The sequence below is a fragment of the Pocillopora damicornis genome, chromosome 12, assembly GCF_964200805.1.
Source record: "Pocillopora damicornis chromosome 12, jaPocDami1.2, whole genome shotgun sequence".
Lineage (NCBI taxonomy): Eukaryota > Metazoa > Cnidaria > Anthozoa > Scleractinia > Pocilloporidae > Pocillopora > Pocillopora damicornis.
The window spans coordinates 8,266,582-8,282,094 of NC_142681.1; the positions used below are offsets into that span (position 1 = coordinate 8,266,582).

The 15,513-nt window shown below is 38.5% G+C and overlaps 2 protein-coding genes across 3 annotated transcripts; both read left to right on the forward strand.

Annotated features, from left to right (window-relative positions):
- The first annotated feature begins 5,988 nt into the window (after nucleotides 1-5,988).
- On the forward strand, nucleotides 5,989-9,155 carry LOC113669172 (uncharacterized). 2 transcript variants are annotated; one of them, XM_089189816.1, is made up of 2 exons: nucleotides 5,989-7,732; nucleotides 8,028-9,155. In XM_089189816.1, exons 1-2 carry the CDS (start codon nucleotides 6,181-6,183, stop codon nucleotides 8,126-8,128), a joined length of 1,653 nt encoding a protein of 550 aa, XP_089045942.1. In that variant the 5' UTR covers nucleotides 5,989-6,180; the 3' UTR covers nucleotides 8,129-9,155. The 2 variants fall into 2 exon arrangements, with proteins under 2 accessions (XP_089045942.1, XP_089045941.1); XM_089189815.1 differs by having other exon boundaries at nucleotides 8,055-9,155.
- A 2,286-nt stretch (nucleotides 9,156-11,441) lies between these two features.
- On the forward strand, nucleotides 11,442-14,034 carry LOC113669201 (kelch-like protein 5). The gene has a single exon (XM_027185202.2). The coding sequence runs from the start codon at nucleotides 11,713-11,715 to the stop codon at nucleotides 13,204-13,206; it is 1,494 nt and encodes a 497-aa protein (XP_027041003.2). The 5' UTR covers nucleotides 11,442-11,712; the 3' UTR covers nucleotides 13,207-14,034.
- Nucleotides 14,035-15,513: the final 1,479 nt, after the last annotated feature.

The window sequence follows — 15,513 nt, forward strand, 5'->3', positions numbered from 1 at the left end:
AATTTCTCCTTACAGAGGGTCTCCAATAGCGTTCTTCTTCCCGACTAAAATTTTTTCTTAATCCTGTAATCCTGACGGTTTATACTGGCCAATCCCGATCCCGATCATACAATTTTGTCTTAGTCCATTTCCTAAACTTTGGAGGGCCTTTTCGTTAGGTGGTGATTTTCTCAACCACAGCATTGATCCGTCGAAGTTTATGGTCATCGTAAGACGAAAGTTCATCTCTTTTAATCAAAATAATGATATCGTTTATTTTAGAAGTTTTCAAAGTTTTGCACGAATAACGTACGCTAGTCCTGGTAACGACCTCCTTCCGTTAAACTTCGATCACGGACAAACGTATTAATACACACAGGTCGGGATCAAAGAAACGAATAACAATGTCAACAAGTGCATAAAACACAAAAGATGACTGCAATCTCATAGATTCATAAATTCTCGTCAACGGACATCCCGGTTCTCGGTTTGTTTAAGCGATTATTTCCCGAATCCCGCTCCTCAAAATCGCTGATTCCCGAGTCCCGTTCATGATAGCAATCCCGCATCTCGCTCCCCTCTCACTCTAAATTTCCGGATCCCGGCAATTTAAAAATAAGCCCAATCCCGGATCCCGAAAAGCCTACTGCGGACTCTCCTGACAATATCACCCCTAAATCATGCAGTAAGGTCATGAGACTAAAGAAGATTATCAGCATCAAAACTGAGAAGCTGTTGATTGTAACACAAATTCTTCTTGTCAACACCTAAGGGAATGTATGTGGAACAATATGGAGAATACCTTTACTGATATTAAGGTGTAGAGGGTTAATTTAAGAAGTATAATAAGGGAATAACATGACGCGCTCGGGCCGCAAATGACACTACAAGGGCGCAAATAAACAATATTCCCGAAAAAAGTCATGTCATTATCATTATTATCAATAAACAAGGCAAAATGATATCAAGAATGCGAGTTTTAATAATACAAGCTAAGTGAATGACGAATTCAAAGTCACTTCAAATCATCATGTAAGTGTTGATTGAACAAGCTATTAAAGAATCAACTCAGTCCATTGAACTTATTGAAAACTACCGAAAAAATGCTTAAAATCGTCTATAAATAATAGGCATATCACAAAGTTAACCTTAAAAATGTCCATGCTGGTAACAGAATCATCACAAAGTTAACGGAAACTCAGTTCTAATCACTGTCACTTTCGATAATTATCCGACGGCGCTTAACAGGTTTGCAATCAGAGTGATCAGTAGGTTGAGAAAGGCCTGCCCCATGATAGACGTTCATAGTTCCGATTTGAATGTGCTGAGTGCAGTTTGGATATGGCTGGGCTAAAGAGAGAAAATGATTCTGCAGTGTTTGCGAAACTGAAGTGACTGAATGCAGCTGTAGGGCTGATAATGCATTAGCAGCCCGCTGTCAGTCTTTTGCGGCCCGCTGAGCGTGTGTTTTGAAGAGGCCGATTTTCTATTTGGCCGCGTATATTGATAATAATGGACACTAATCATGCGCATTGTTTCATCAGTGCACAGTACATTTTTCGGTAGCTGGAGGCAAGGGTTTTTAAAGTATGGAATGATATGGAACAGTTTGATATTTAATTTGTGGAAAAATCACGCAATTATGAGCAACATTGACTCAAAAAGTTCCTCGAATCGTCGCTGTCAAGGTCATAATTTGCATCAAGTAACATGCTTCGTGCACGCTTTTAGCCATATCTCGTTTTCCCTTCAATGAATTTTTTTTATTTCTTCAGTTTAAAGGGGATGATTAGCGCAACGAAATTATGCAATGAAAAATATGGGTCACCGTGCTCATTTATGAGCTAAAGACCATGGTACCTCTTTTCCAAAAACTAAAAAAAAATAACGTGTTTTTGGAATGCACGCGCTTATTTGCCAGTTTATGTGAGTTTTATGCACAGTACTGTACAGGTAAGGAGAATTTGTTTAACGATCAAGAGCTTCTTTAGTCGGTGATCATTTCCTTTATTCTCGTGATTTAAATGAGTTACACAAGGGTGATGATTGTGATGAGAAATTAGATGCTGATGCATGTTTTCGCCCGTTAACGAAGACAGACGGTTTTACTAGTCGGTGAAAGTGTTAACGGACGAATTGGTGACGTCTTGGAATGGCTATAATCAGCGTGATTAGATTCTCTGAGAGGCACTTTAACCCTTTAAAACCCTAAGAGTGACTTGTATCTAGTTTCTCCTTACAGTAAAACTGCTGAATCATTCATTAAGATGGTGAGAATAAGGAAACGATCATCAACCTAAGAAACTTTGATTGTTAAACGAATTCCCCTTGTCAGTAACAAAGGAAATGTATAGAAAAAAGTATGGAGAATATGGATACTGATGTTAGGGTGCAAAGGGTTATGGAAAACGACCTAGGAAAAGGGTAAAATTTCTAATGGGATTACATTCGAATTTCCCGGGTGGGTGGTGTCCCTGTAGATGATGACGTCTTTGATTAGTGGCGTGTGACGTAGTTGTTCATCAGTTGCCGGCTAGGTGGTCCATTGTTTACGGAAGTGTGTTTCCATATTCTACGTATATTTTGTGTTAACATCGTAGGTACGGTAGTGAACTTGGTTATCTCATGCTCAGTTTCCAAGAGATTGAATATGCGTGAACTAACAAGGCTAGCTTTAGTAATCGATCAAACCGTCCTCGGTTATTCAAAGCTAACTCGGTAGGAGGGGATTGTATTCTTAAAGAAGGGCCTCATTTGTGAATTTTGTCTTGTTTGGTATATTTTCTTTTTCTTTTATGATTCTTTGAATCATTTAGCTGTCGGATTGTGACCCAAAAAGTAGAGAAAGGCGCTTGTTTTTCTCAGAAAAATGCTTCTCTTAGCAGTAAAATCAAGAGCGGAAGTCAGTGTCGAAGGTGTACCCAAAAAAATGATAAAATTCAACTCAGATTATAAGCTTCAGGTCACGGGTGTTAGGATGGAGCCATACAGGGAATCACTGTAGATTTTGTTGGAGGAAAGAAAGTTCACGGAACAACACGACAATCCAAGTAGTCTTTCTGTGAACACAAACCACTTGTTCTCTTTTGGCATTAAGAACATTCTCATGAACGCTGGATTATCAAGAGATATATGCGATGAATTATTGTCTTTTCATCATGGTTCGACTCAACTAGTTACTCATTTGGCTTTGCTGTTTTCTTTTTCCCTTTTCTCAGTATTACTATGAATACACGTTGACTTAATGATGTGGAGAAATAAATTAAAACATGCAGCAGCAAATGGCTCGAGACATCACACGACTGTCAGTTTTAGACGTTATAAGTCAGCAATCTGAAAAAGTATTATCGAAACTTGATATGGAATTAGTCTTGTTTTACAGTTTTATACTAAATCAAACACGGAAGGAAAATTCATTTCCAGAATTTTTCAGTTTCGGCACATGTTGTCAAACTAAGCTCTAATTGATGTTTCACGCGAGTAGCGAAATTTCTCTCAGTAATCAGATCGGTTTGTGCACATGTAAACGTTTTCACCCGGTATGCTGTTTATTCAAGTAAGACGGGTTTTCGAGCTTGTCCTCTCAGTGCTTGGCTGCGTTGAAGTTTGAACCAGGTATTACGCGTCCAAACAAATACTTGACGGTTCTGAATCGCTTGATAATTTTTACAAAGCAGCTTAACAAAAACAATAAAGTTCAGTCCTCATAGCTACATCAGCTCTGGCAGATGTATAAAACTTTCTAGTATTGATTGTGGCAGATTCATTCCGACCCTGAACTGCATGATAGTGACAATTACCACGATCACGAATCGAACTGAGGCATTTTGGTTCTCTCCGGATGTATTAATAAAGAAACAAAGCTATGCTCAGCTTCGAAAACGAAGGTAAAATATATTGCCTTTGATCGCTTGAAACCAACGTGATTAAACCGAAAGATCAGGATTTCCCTTGGCATCAAAATCGTCTACACGGCCACTGCTAAGGGACTGTGGACTTCATCTTTGGTCAGCTCTCTCTCGACGAAGAGTAATCTGGAAAATTTTAATGCAAATGATTCAAGCCATGGTTCCGAACTGCTGAAGGGACTTTAGACCATGTACAGAGATGGCAGATATTCTGATATTCCTTTTAAGATAAGTGAAGACCGACGGCTTTCAGTGCATCGTGTTGCTCTGGCTCTGTTAGGCCTTACTTTGAAGCCCTTTTCAGGAAAAATTGGAACAATGGAGCGAAAAAAGATACATGACTGATATATAGTTCATCTGGTTTGGTAGATCAATTCATAAGATAAGTAATTTAAAATATCTTTTTATTTTATCGAGGGGGGTGAATAGGGGTATGCAAATCCGTCAAGCCGTTAAAGAAAATGGTTAAATCCGAATCCGTTTGCTACTTGTCACGTGGAAAGGTGAAAAACGCACCTTGAGTTGTTGTGTGTTATAGCTAAACAATTTTAAAAAACGTTCTGACACTTTTTATAGGATCTTTAGTCGCTAACTAAAAGATCTACCTTTACATTAGGAATCTGTTGTTGATCCTGACTTGTCGTCCAAAGCGTGTCGTGGCCCCCTAATAGGGAAGTGGACCGTCTGTCAAGTTCAGGAATGCTTGAATCTCCATCTTCTGGTTCCTCGTCTTCGTCTGTACTTGAGTCATACTCTGGGATCTCCTCCACATTCTCGGAGTCACTGTCGCCTGTTTCAACTTCCTCCTCATTCTTGTTTACTTCAGAAGACTCCGAACCGTCAGACAGGGCCAAGTCGACTCTGTCTTCAGATATCTGAAGCTGTCTCTGGTAAATCATTTCCATAACCAATGATGCGTTGTACATTTATTGCACATAAACCCATATCCGTCATACTTGGGCTGTGCATTATGTATTCTCTTGGAATGTGAGTCTGCTAGGAACACAAGCTATCGGTCAGCTAACGCCTGAATGTGCGCCGTATCAAGAAATGGTCCATTATTCCGGGTCAACTTTTCCATGAAGCATCAAACAAAAGTCCGGAGTTATTGGAAGTCCTGAGGGACTTTGGCCGAAGGGAGGCGGAAAAGCTCGTAACTGATCGAGAAAATTATCGGAGTAACAATTTTGCTGCACTGGGGGAGAGGGTAGTGTAAATATGCACCAGTGCAATTAATCTCCATTGGTGTACCCAAGGGTAGACTTGACCCTCGTTTAGCGCATCGAGCCAAAGGTTCGAAAATTCAAAAATAATTTAAGTTATCCGTATTGCAGTGACTCATTTAAACCACCTCTCTCTATATGTAAGTCAAGTCGCCTGGTAAAAAGTCAATGCACAAATACATTTTTTGGTCTTACTACTGGTGTTAAATGCAATCGAAAGTGACGGTTTTCTGTGGGGAGCCTCGAGGCGATTAAAGACCTTGTTTCTGACGCACAGCCGTTTTCAAACGAGGCGCTCATTTTTTAGAACCAACATGTTTACCAAACCATGAAGTTTAATCGGTGTTTGTCATGTCCAAGTGATGCATATTCTTCCTCTTTCCTCATGCTGGCCATAGTTCGTTATTATTTCCCTGATGCGTGACATGAAGTGAGTCTCGTCCGGCCATGACAAAAAAATACACATACCCAGAAACAACGCATTTCTGAAAACCTTTTCAATCCACGATTAGAACTTCCTCGCAAGCAAAATCCAAAATCCGGACCCAAAAAATTGATGAAACTGCGAATCGCTGCAAGTTCGGGATCCGCAAATCCGTTGAAATTTCGCTCTGAATCCGAAATCCGAGCAAAATAATTTTCAGAATCCTCCGATCCGTTGGCCTATTCACCCCCCTCTTCATTGCTTCCCTGACGTCGAAGGAGAATAAGCAAGAAGTAAAATATGAGGCCAATTTCATTCGAGTGAGATCTGGTAACTAGTCACCCCGACTTCCGCTTTCGACCACGAGCAAAGACTCCCAGACCTCGTTGGCGAAACCAAACATTAGTTTTCCCTTCTCGGAAAATCTTTAAAATGGCCATAATATTAATCTGGAAATTTTAACGCAAAAGATTAAAGCCATGGTTCCGAACTGCTGAAGGGACTTTTGACCATGTATTCCACCTGAGTGTGAGATCTGGTAACTAGTCACCCCGACTTCCGCTTTCGACTAAAATCTGAAGACTTTGCAGAACCACGTTAGCGAAACCGAACATTTTGACTTTTCTCTTTTCGGAAAATCTTCAAAATGGCCGCAATGAAAAGAGGTTTACCTTCTCTGGAAAGGTATTTTTCGACGGATACGGAAACTTTACATGCAAACGATCCAAGCCATGGCTGTAATCTTCTGAAGGGGCTTTTGACCATGTACAAAGATGGCAGATATTCTGATGTCACTTTGAAGATCAGTGAAGACCGACGGCTTTCAGTTCATCGTGTTGTTCTGGCCTCTTTTAGTCCTTACTTTGAAGCCTTGTTCGGGAAAAACTGGGCTGATGGAGAGAAAAAGGAGATAGAAGTTCTTGGCTTTGACGAGAATGCTGTCAGCGATTTGATCGAATTCGCATATTCGGGCGAAATTGACATCAGCAAAGACAATGTGCAAACTTTGCTCGAGGCATCCAATTATTTGCAGGTGGAGTTTGTCAAGAAATCGTGCGGAGATTTTCTGAAAGGTGCAATCAGTGATAAAACTTGTTCTAGCATCTGGCAGCTTGCTGATTTGTTTGCGCTGGAAGAGCTAATGAAGGAGGCTAAAAATCACTTTTCGCGGCACTTTACTGAAGTCACTCAGATGGAGGAATTTTTGTCGCTTCCAATTGGTTTCCTGAAAGAGATTCTTGCTGATGAAGGTATCTGTGTGGTTATTGAGAGCCTGATTCCGTCCAAAGAGGAAAGGGAAAAGGTCGTGTTGGAAGCCGTTTTGAAGTATGTTGAGCATGATATCGTTAACCGAAAAAGACATTTTCCAGAATTGTTATCCTTGGTACGACTTCCAACTTTATCAGAGTCTTATCTGGAAGAAATCTCAGAACACAAACTTATTGCAGACTCCAGCAGAAGAATCATTTCAAAGGCTCGTAAGCTGAAAACTGATTCCCCCGAGAAAGATTCAGCCGATGAAATATGGGCGAGCTCTCGGGCGTTTGCCAAACATGTTGTCAGTTGGGGGCGTTCCTTTGCTAATGGTGGTTACGTACATCCTGAAACATCTCATCACAACAACACAGAGGCTGTTGAAGATCTAGGCAGTGACGTCTTCATAAAGGGAATGAAACTTTGGATTCGACGCTGGGATGGGAGGCCTGTTCTGGGAGGGCTGAAGATTTTTTATAATCATAACGGTGACCAAGAGATTATGATGGGAAGTGGCTCTGATCAGTCCGAACACCATGAATTTCACTTGGAAAAAAATGAAAGGATCGTCAAAGTTGATGTTAATTCTGGATGGATGATTGACCGCCTCTCCTTTTACACCAACAAGAAAGATGAAAACGGTGATCCTAAATGTTATGGTCCTTATGGAGGGGATGGTGGAGGATACTACACTGAGACTCAACCAGGGTCGTACGGTTTCCTAGCAGGAGTTGGTGCTGCTGTTGTTGACTCACAGGGTGAAGAAGGTATCACCAGACTTCAGTTTGCATGGAGGGTATATGTGCTTCCTGGTGACCCAGAGCCAATGAAAAGCAGATGCAAAGCTAACGATGGCTTCTATGATGATGAGGAGAGTTATGATTATGACGATTATGACGATTATGATGATGACGAAGATTTCGATGGTTATGAAGATTATGATGGTTATGAAGATTTTGATGACTTTCTCGTTGCCGCAGAACAATTAAACAACCTAGATTATAACTAGTTTTGAAAAAAAGGATAATGGTCAACAGAAGACTTTGTCTCAAAGTGATTCCTCAGAAAAAAAAGTTATCAAACAATTTGTTAAACTTTCCTTAAATATTTGCTACCATTGTCTTAAAAAATTCAATAGAAAAGATGGTTCACTGTGCTTGTTTAATTAAGAGGTGTGATGGGCACTAATATGGAATAATATAGAGAGTTATGATTATAACAATTATGATGACAACAAAGATTTTGATGGTTATGAAGGTTATGAAGGTTTGGATGACTTTGATGATATAATTAATCAGGAAGGTGGAATACAAATTTACTTGTTTGAGCCATTTGCCTGAGATTGTGGTAAGAATGGATGTAGAATTTATTGATCATTAACCTGCCATAAAATTTATTATGTCTTTCTGGGTATTTCTTCCAAGAAATACTTGCAGGGTTGAACGTGTAAAAAAATTTTTTTTGTTGTATTGTATAGCCTTCTCTGGAAAGAGGGTAGGAAACTTTGGTTGTCTGAAAAAGAAGGCATTCATTATGATTTTTTATGTTGTTACCTGAATTTGATAACTTTTTTTGCCCATCAAAGTAAGTACTGCTTACAGATAGTAGAATCAAAATCCATTGGTGTACTCTATATGTGATTGGTTACATAATACAGAGTGTGGCCATTAACTTCTAAGGGAGTCTTGCTTCTTACCTTGTAGATGTTGTCTTCAAGGTTTTGGGGCAGGTACACTTATGATCCAGACAAGAGAAACACCACCCTGTCTGAACTGATAAAAAAGTTGAAAAGAAACTTTCATGCCCTGACACATGAGGAAACTGCTTTGATCAGTCAGAAGAATTTGGTGCTTTGTTTAGACAACAACCCAGACCCTTAATTTTCATTACCAGACTGTTTGACAGTGTCTTGAAAGAGCAAGCAGAATTTGTTTGGTACTGATCACACCTAGAATTGAGATTGATTGAAGGCTTTTGAGAATATTGAATCTGACTCAGGTTTTCTTTTTAACCTGATGAATTTCAATCCTGGGTTCACTGCCTACAATACTCATAGTTGTGTTACTGTGACAGCTTAAATCTAGCATGGTGCTTTCATGTTTCAAACAACTTAATCCAGAAAATTTCATGTCCAGCTTGTGTACTACAGCTTTTTGTTTGTGTTCTGATGCAATGCCAGTAGGGAGAAAAATTCTCCAGTCACCATAGATTATAACTAGTTTAGAAAAAAAGGATAATGGTTAACATAAGACTTTGTCTTAAAGTGATCCCTCAGAAAATAAGTTATCAAACAATTTATTTATACTTTCCTTAAATGTTCTTTACCATTGTCTTGAAAATATACAATAAAAAAGATAGTTTGCCATGCTTATTTTATTAAGAGATATAATGGGCACAGTAAATTTCACAGAAGTTGGAAGCAAGGGTTTTTAAAGTATGGAATGATACAGAACAATTTTATATAAAATTTGTGGAAAAATCACAATTTTAAACAACATTGACTTGAAAAATTTCTCAAATCATCCATGTCAAGGTCATAATTTGCATCAAGTGACAGGCTTTGTCCACACCTTTTTGCTATATCTGTTTTTTTCTTTAATTAATTTTTTTTATTTCTCTAAGTTAAAGGGGATAATAAGTACACCAAAATTATGCAATAAAAAACATAGGTGACCATGCTCATTCAAGAGCTAAAGACCATGGCACCTCTTGTATTAATTAAAAAACAACATGTTTTTGGAATGCATGCGCTTATTTGCCAGTTTATGTGAGTTTTATGTGCAGTACAGGATGGGCAATGAAATATGAAGGAATCACCTTAAAATGGCTTATGTCTGTATGGCTTGTATTTAGTCATATCACTGATTGTTCCAATTGTACTTAACCCTTTCACTCCCAGTGGTGACCAAATTGGAATTTCTCCTAACAGTTCCACTGAAGTTTTAAGCAAAAGGTTGTTGAGAAGAAAGAAACATGTCAATTAGCAGACACCCTCTGATTTGACACTAAATTCTCTAAGCAAAAATTTTTTGAAATGCATGACAGAAAGTGTGAAGAACTAAAATTTAGATCTGAGGAGTGAAAGGGGGAATGGTTGCCAGACCCCTTGTGATTAAAAATTGTCAAACACCTGAGCTCACTTCGTATGCTTTACCTCTCAGTGACTGCACCACAACTTTTAAAAATGCATCAAGGATTAATTTTCATTATTTTTATTTTTACAGGTAGAAAGACCTTATGTGTTGTTTGAGTATGTGGTACTTGCAAAGGACTTTTTAAGGACAATGTAGCCAATGCATCCACCGAAACTAGTTTAAATTTGTGGCTATAAATACAAAACTATTTTTTTCAGCCATCTACTGGAGGGCATTCATCATAGAACTTTTTCTTAAAAATTCTTTGTGAATGTTGAGAACCAACATTTTGTGTTACAAATTTTGTGTATCCAGGACCTTAAAAGTCAAATTTTGTTTGTTTGTATTATATAAAATTATTATTTTCACAGTGATTTTTTAAATAAATTTCTATCGATGATACACTCAGAGCTTGAGTCAAAAGTTGACCCCTTCATGATGTTTGGGTTGTTTTTTCTGGTGGAAGCAAACATTCATTTGAGCTCTGTGCTGCAGGTGTTGGTATAAGTTCATTAGTCAAGTTCAGCCTTTGTGTGATGGACCTTGCACTAGGGGTAGCAAGTCAGAGTTTTTCTTTTGTTTAATTGTTCAATAATAGATTGCAGATGGTATCAAAATGTGTCCAGGACAAGAAAAGTGGCACATGAGGTGCATGAAAATCATTTGATAAAATTTGTTCCGAATATATAGCTGCTTTAGAAATCTTTGACAGGGAACTTAAGCTTTTTTGGAAAGTGTGAAAGCTGTATCCATAGTTGAAAGAACTCAAGACCTGTAGGTTTAATTAGGTAGCTAGGACAGTTAAAAATGTGCTTGAATCTATTATTTCCCACTTTGAGGAAATCTTACTTTAATTGAATAACCAGCCTTTGCATGATGAAACTTTAGCTGGAGGTAGCAACACCTCTTCACTGTAGCAGACATCTTTTGAAATGGACATACTCTGTGTGTGCTAAGGGGAGATGTGGTTGTAAGGGTAATGCTGAAGAACTTTTAGTGAGTTATGCACAACATAAATTGTATGATGTCTACACCAGGTCTCCGATTCCGTGAATCCTGACTTTATCATACACATCCAATTGACTTTCCTCTTTGAATTATATACACACTATACAGAGCCTCTCAAAATGCCACATGTATCTAGAGTCTGAAAAGTCTGGCATATCTTCACTCCTCTCTATTAAAAACTGCAAGTTCCCAAGAGAGATTGTAACGCGCCTACTTCCGAATTCCAAAAAAGTGGACAAGAAGAGTCACCTCATCGAATGTCCACTACTAAATCCCAGATATTATTATTTATTTCTTTGGAAGATGAAAACTATGTGAACTCTTAGATGAAAAGAAATCGACAAAAGACATGGTCACAAATTGAAGATCATCCCTGTCATTTCATGGAGATTAACTCATTCGTTTTTCAGGATAGCTCCACGATTACACACAGCTTGACTACACTACCAAGCCAGTCACTAAATCACCACCCTTTTCCTCCTTTTCCCATTTTTACCAAGTACCGGTAAGCTCCATTTCAAGCCTCTCATCAATTTTCAAATTGTCCATTCTCTGTGCAAATAAAGTACTCTACCGTTTTCCCTTTTTTTATTTGGAGATGATGTGCTCCTGACTTTAAGTGATATTGTTGCGGTTACAAACTTGAAAAAGCAAGACAATTTTCAAACCTCTTCGCTCTCTCCTCGGCTGAATTTAGATCGCAAGGCCTTGGGAACGAGATTGTTGGGAGGACAGTTTCAGCCGAGCAAAAACTGGAATTCAGTCAATATTCTCGTTTCAACATGGCCACTGGAAAGGGATATTTTCCCCTTCTTGGCCGGTCGTATTCGACAAATATTGATCTCTCGCTCAAAAGCGATTCAAATAAAATCAAGCACGGCATGCATTGTGATGTCGCTTTAAAGATCAGCCAAGACCGACGACTTCGAGCTCATCGTGTTGTTCTGGTCTCGTTTAGTCCTTACTTTAAAGCCCTACTTGGGAAACACTGGGACGATGGAGTGGAAAAAGAGATAGAATTTCTTGGTTTTGACGAGAATGCTGTCAGTGATTTGATCGAATTCGCATATTCGGGCAAAATTAATATCAACAAAGACAATGTGCAAACTTTGCTCGAGGCATCCAATTATTTGCAGGTGGAGTTTGTCAAGAAATCATGCGGAGATTTCTTGAAAGATGCAATCGATGATGAAACTTGTCTTAACATCTGGCAGCTTGCTGATTGTTTTTCGCTGGAAAAGCTAAGGGAAACTACCAAAAGGTACGCCCTGCAGCATTTCACAGAGATCTGCAAGGAGGAGGAATTTCTCTCTCTTCCAATTGGTTTCCTCAAAGAGATTCTTGCCGATGAAGGTATCTGTGTAGTCATCGAGAACCTAATTCCGGTTGCAGAGGAACGGGAAAGGGCGGTGTTGGAAGCTGTTTTTAAGTATGTGGAACATGATCTAGCAAACCGAAAAAAGAATTTGCCAGAATTGTTATCTTTAGTACGACTTCCAACCATATCAAAGTCTTATTTGAAAGAAATCCTGTTACATAAGCTTCTTGCAAACTCGTGCACAGAATGGATTGCAAAGGCACAGAAACTGCAAATTGATTCCTCTGAGAAAGACTCACTGGATGAAAGGTGGGCAACCACTAGGGCATTTGCCAAACCTGTAGTCTGGTGGGGGCGTTGCTTTGCAAGTGATGTGCGGAGACTTTCTGTAAGATCACATCACAGTGACGAAATGATTGTTGAAGATCTGAGAAATGATGTGTTTATAAAGGGAATGGATTTATGGATCCGCCAATGGTGTGGGACATCTGTACTAGGTGGCCTAAGGATTTTCTACAATTGTGACAGAGAGGTGAAGTTTGGAAGTGACTCCAGTCACTGTGAACACCATGAATTTCACCTGAAAGAAAATGAGAGGATTGTTAGAGTTGAAGTAAACTCTGGACTGATGATCAACCAGCTCCAATTTTTTTCAAACAAGAAAGATGATAATGGAGAACCTAAATGTTATGGTCCTTATGGAGGGGATGGTGGAGGATTCTTCTCTGAAACTCCACCAGGGTCGTACGGTTTCCTGGCAGGAATTGGTGCTGCAGTCGTTTACTCACAAGGTGAAGAGGGTATCACCAGACTTCAGTTTGCTTGGAGGACCTATGTGCTTCCTGGCAACCAAGAGCCAATGAAAAGCAGATGCAGTGTTAATGATTACTTCCATGATTACGATGATGATGAGGATGATGAGGAGAACTTTACATTTACAGGATGGGGATGGGTGTGATATTAAAGAAAGGATAAGACTTTGTTTGGGACTAAAAATGGTGAATAAACATGTCGCGACCTTTTCTGCATTTATGAAATTGATAAAAAACTTTTAAAGAACTCAGTTGGCACTTTTACTCTGGTGTGAGCAATCACGAACTTTGTTTCATTTTTATTGTTCAATTTCAGGCAGGTGCTCATTGGTTAATTCAAATGATGTGAATTTTAATGACATAATATGTTTTGTTGTATGTGTGAAAAAAAAAATGTGGATTTGGGATTTTTGAGTCAAACTAGACTTGTCATGTTCCTGCAGCATTTAGAGGGGTTTTCTAATCATTTTACAGATTTTGAGGACTGTTGGGAAAACTGTCAGATTAATACATGTATAGTTAATCTGGTGGTTTTAATAACAGTTTCAAATAGATTCTAGTCACTTTAGTCATATTTGTATGATGGTTAAATACCTGTCTCAAACACTATATTTTCCATCTGACGTATGAAAAGCAACTTTGGAACTTTCAAAACTATAAGGATAATTTTTATGTGGTGAGAAATATTCTTTATAATACAGTTTGATACAAAGTCAGAAACAAGGGTAAGATTGCCGCACAGCCCATTACTTCATAGTTCTTGGATAAAGATGGCTAACAAATAATTGATTGCCTTTGGGACTGTGGCTTTGTTTTAGAGTGATATGAGGCTGTGTGGAAATCTTTCTGGAACAAGATTAGAACATTGTACTACAGTGGGAACAGTTAACTGCAATGTGCATAAAATATATGAAATGATAAATGTCATTCAAAACATTTCAAGATGTGAAAAATAAAAGAAGTTATTTTACAGATTTTTGGCCAGTACTCTCAATTTTTTTTTTCTATGCAAGGTTGTGCTCTAAGAAAAATTGAAGGGTGCTCAGAGCTCTGAAACTGTGAAATTCAAGGTGCTCAGAATATGCTTTTTATGGAAAAACTAAAATTCCTAAGTTGCCCTTGAGCAAAAGTTAGGCCCCAGGGCCCACCGGCTGCTGCTAGACCACAGCCATGCTATGCGATTCTACTTTATGGACAAATGTCAATTTTGACATCGGTAGGTTTCAAAATATTGCATAGGAGTCAAGATAAAAAAGCCTGTGTCCAAGAGCTAGCTGGGGGAATTGCAACACATAGCTCTCTAAGCCAGTCTGTCTAACCGAGAGTTTAAATATGAAATCAGAAAATCGATGAAAACATCACTTGCGTTACCGAATCACAAACGGTTACCACTTCCAAGCCATCAGTGTCAAAGCCGGGGAACCAGTCTCATCCAATGGGATCACTTCGGTGAGAACAGTGACGTCATGGTAAAATTTGCATACCATATTAGTCTCGATAGCTAAGGATCCATGTTTCGATACCTGAAGGTGATATACTTCAGTTTTATCATCGCTTTAAAATTTCTGTCATTTGCTAATGTTTTGTTATACAGAGCTTCACATATTACTCGAAAATTCGATTCTAACTTTAATTAGTTAATTTTCCAGAAAAAAAAACTATCTGTGCTGTATTCAACGGGTTGCCCAGAGGAAGTTTTCTTCATTATTTGAGGGCTTTCATCCAAGGAATAAAATTTTCAAAATAAAATTACAATGACCTAAAACTCAGCTTCCAACTCCCCTACAAATGGTGGCTCGACTACTTATTGTCACGGATAGAAACGAATTTAAACCTCTTGAAAAAAGTTACCAAGCGACCGGAAAGAAAACATTGCCAAGTTTTTTCTTCAATTTGTGGAGTGGATTTTTTTTTTCTAATCTTGCCAGAAAAAGGAAAACTGACTGTACTTTCCCGAATTAATTTTACTCGGAGGCAATGAAATAACATTGCTTTTCCAACACTCAATAGCGCAAAATTTTGACTTAGACTTTCTTTGTTCCTTTGGAAGATTACGAAAGTTTTTCATGACGAAAACTTTTTGTATAGTCAGTTTTTTGTTTCGATCAAAATAAGCAGTTGCGTAACTCAGTCGGGCTTACTAGCTTGTGACGTTGCCACTTTTCATTCCATAAGTTTCAAACAGAATAAACCATTAATAGCTAGTAGACTTTATCTGATTCTTCATTAACCGGGGTAATGTACAGCAACCATTATCTGAAGAAAAATTACGCGTATTTAAAAATTGATGACAAAATATCATCAAAGTAGCCTCGTGATTTTCATTGTAATCCTAAAATAGACGAATTCATTAAAAATTTTGCCGTGGACAAAGAAATCATTCGGAAAAAAACTGAGGATTGAAAGACAGGAAACTAAAGAAAATTGTTTTCAGAAAGACTCCAGATAATTAA

Bases quoted from the DNA above. Each gene is read 5' to 3' on its own strand.
- LOC113669172 (XM_089189816.1), top strand. From the start codon at position 6,181: ATGGCCGCAATGAAAAGAGGTTTACCTTCTCTGGAAAGGTATTTTTCG. The intron at 7,733-8,027 runs GTTATGAAGATT...ATGACAACAAAG, and splicing joins TGGTTATGAAGATTATGATG to ATTTTGATGGTTATGAAGGT.
- LOC113669201 (XM_027185202.2), top strand. From the start codon at position 11,713: ATGGCCACTGGAAAGGGATATTTTCCCCTTCTTGGCCGGTCGTATTCG.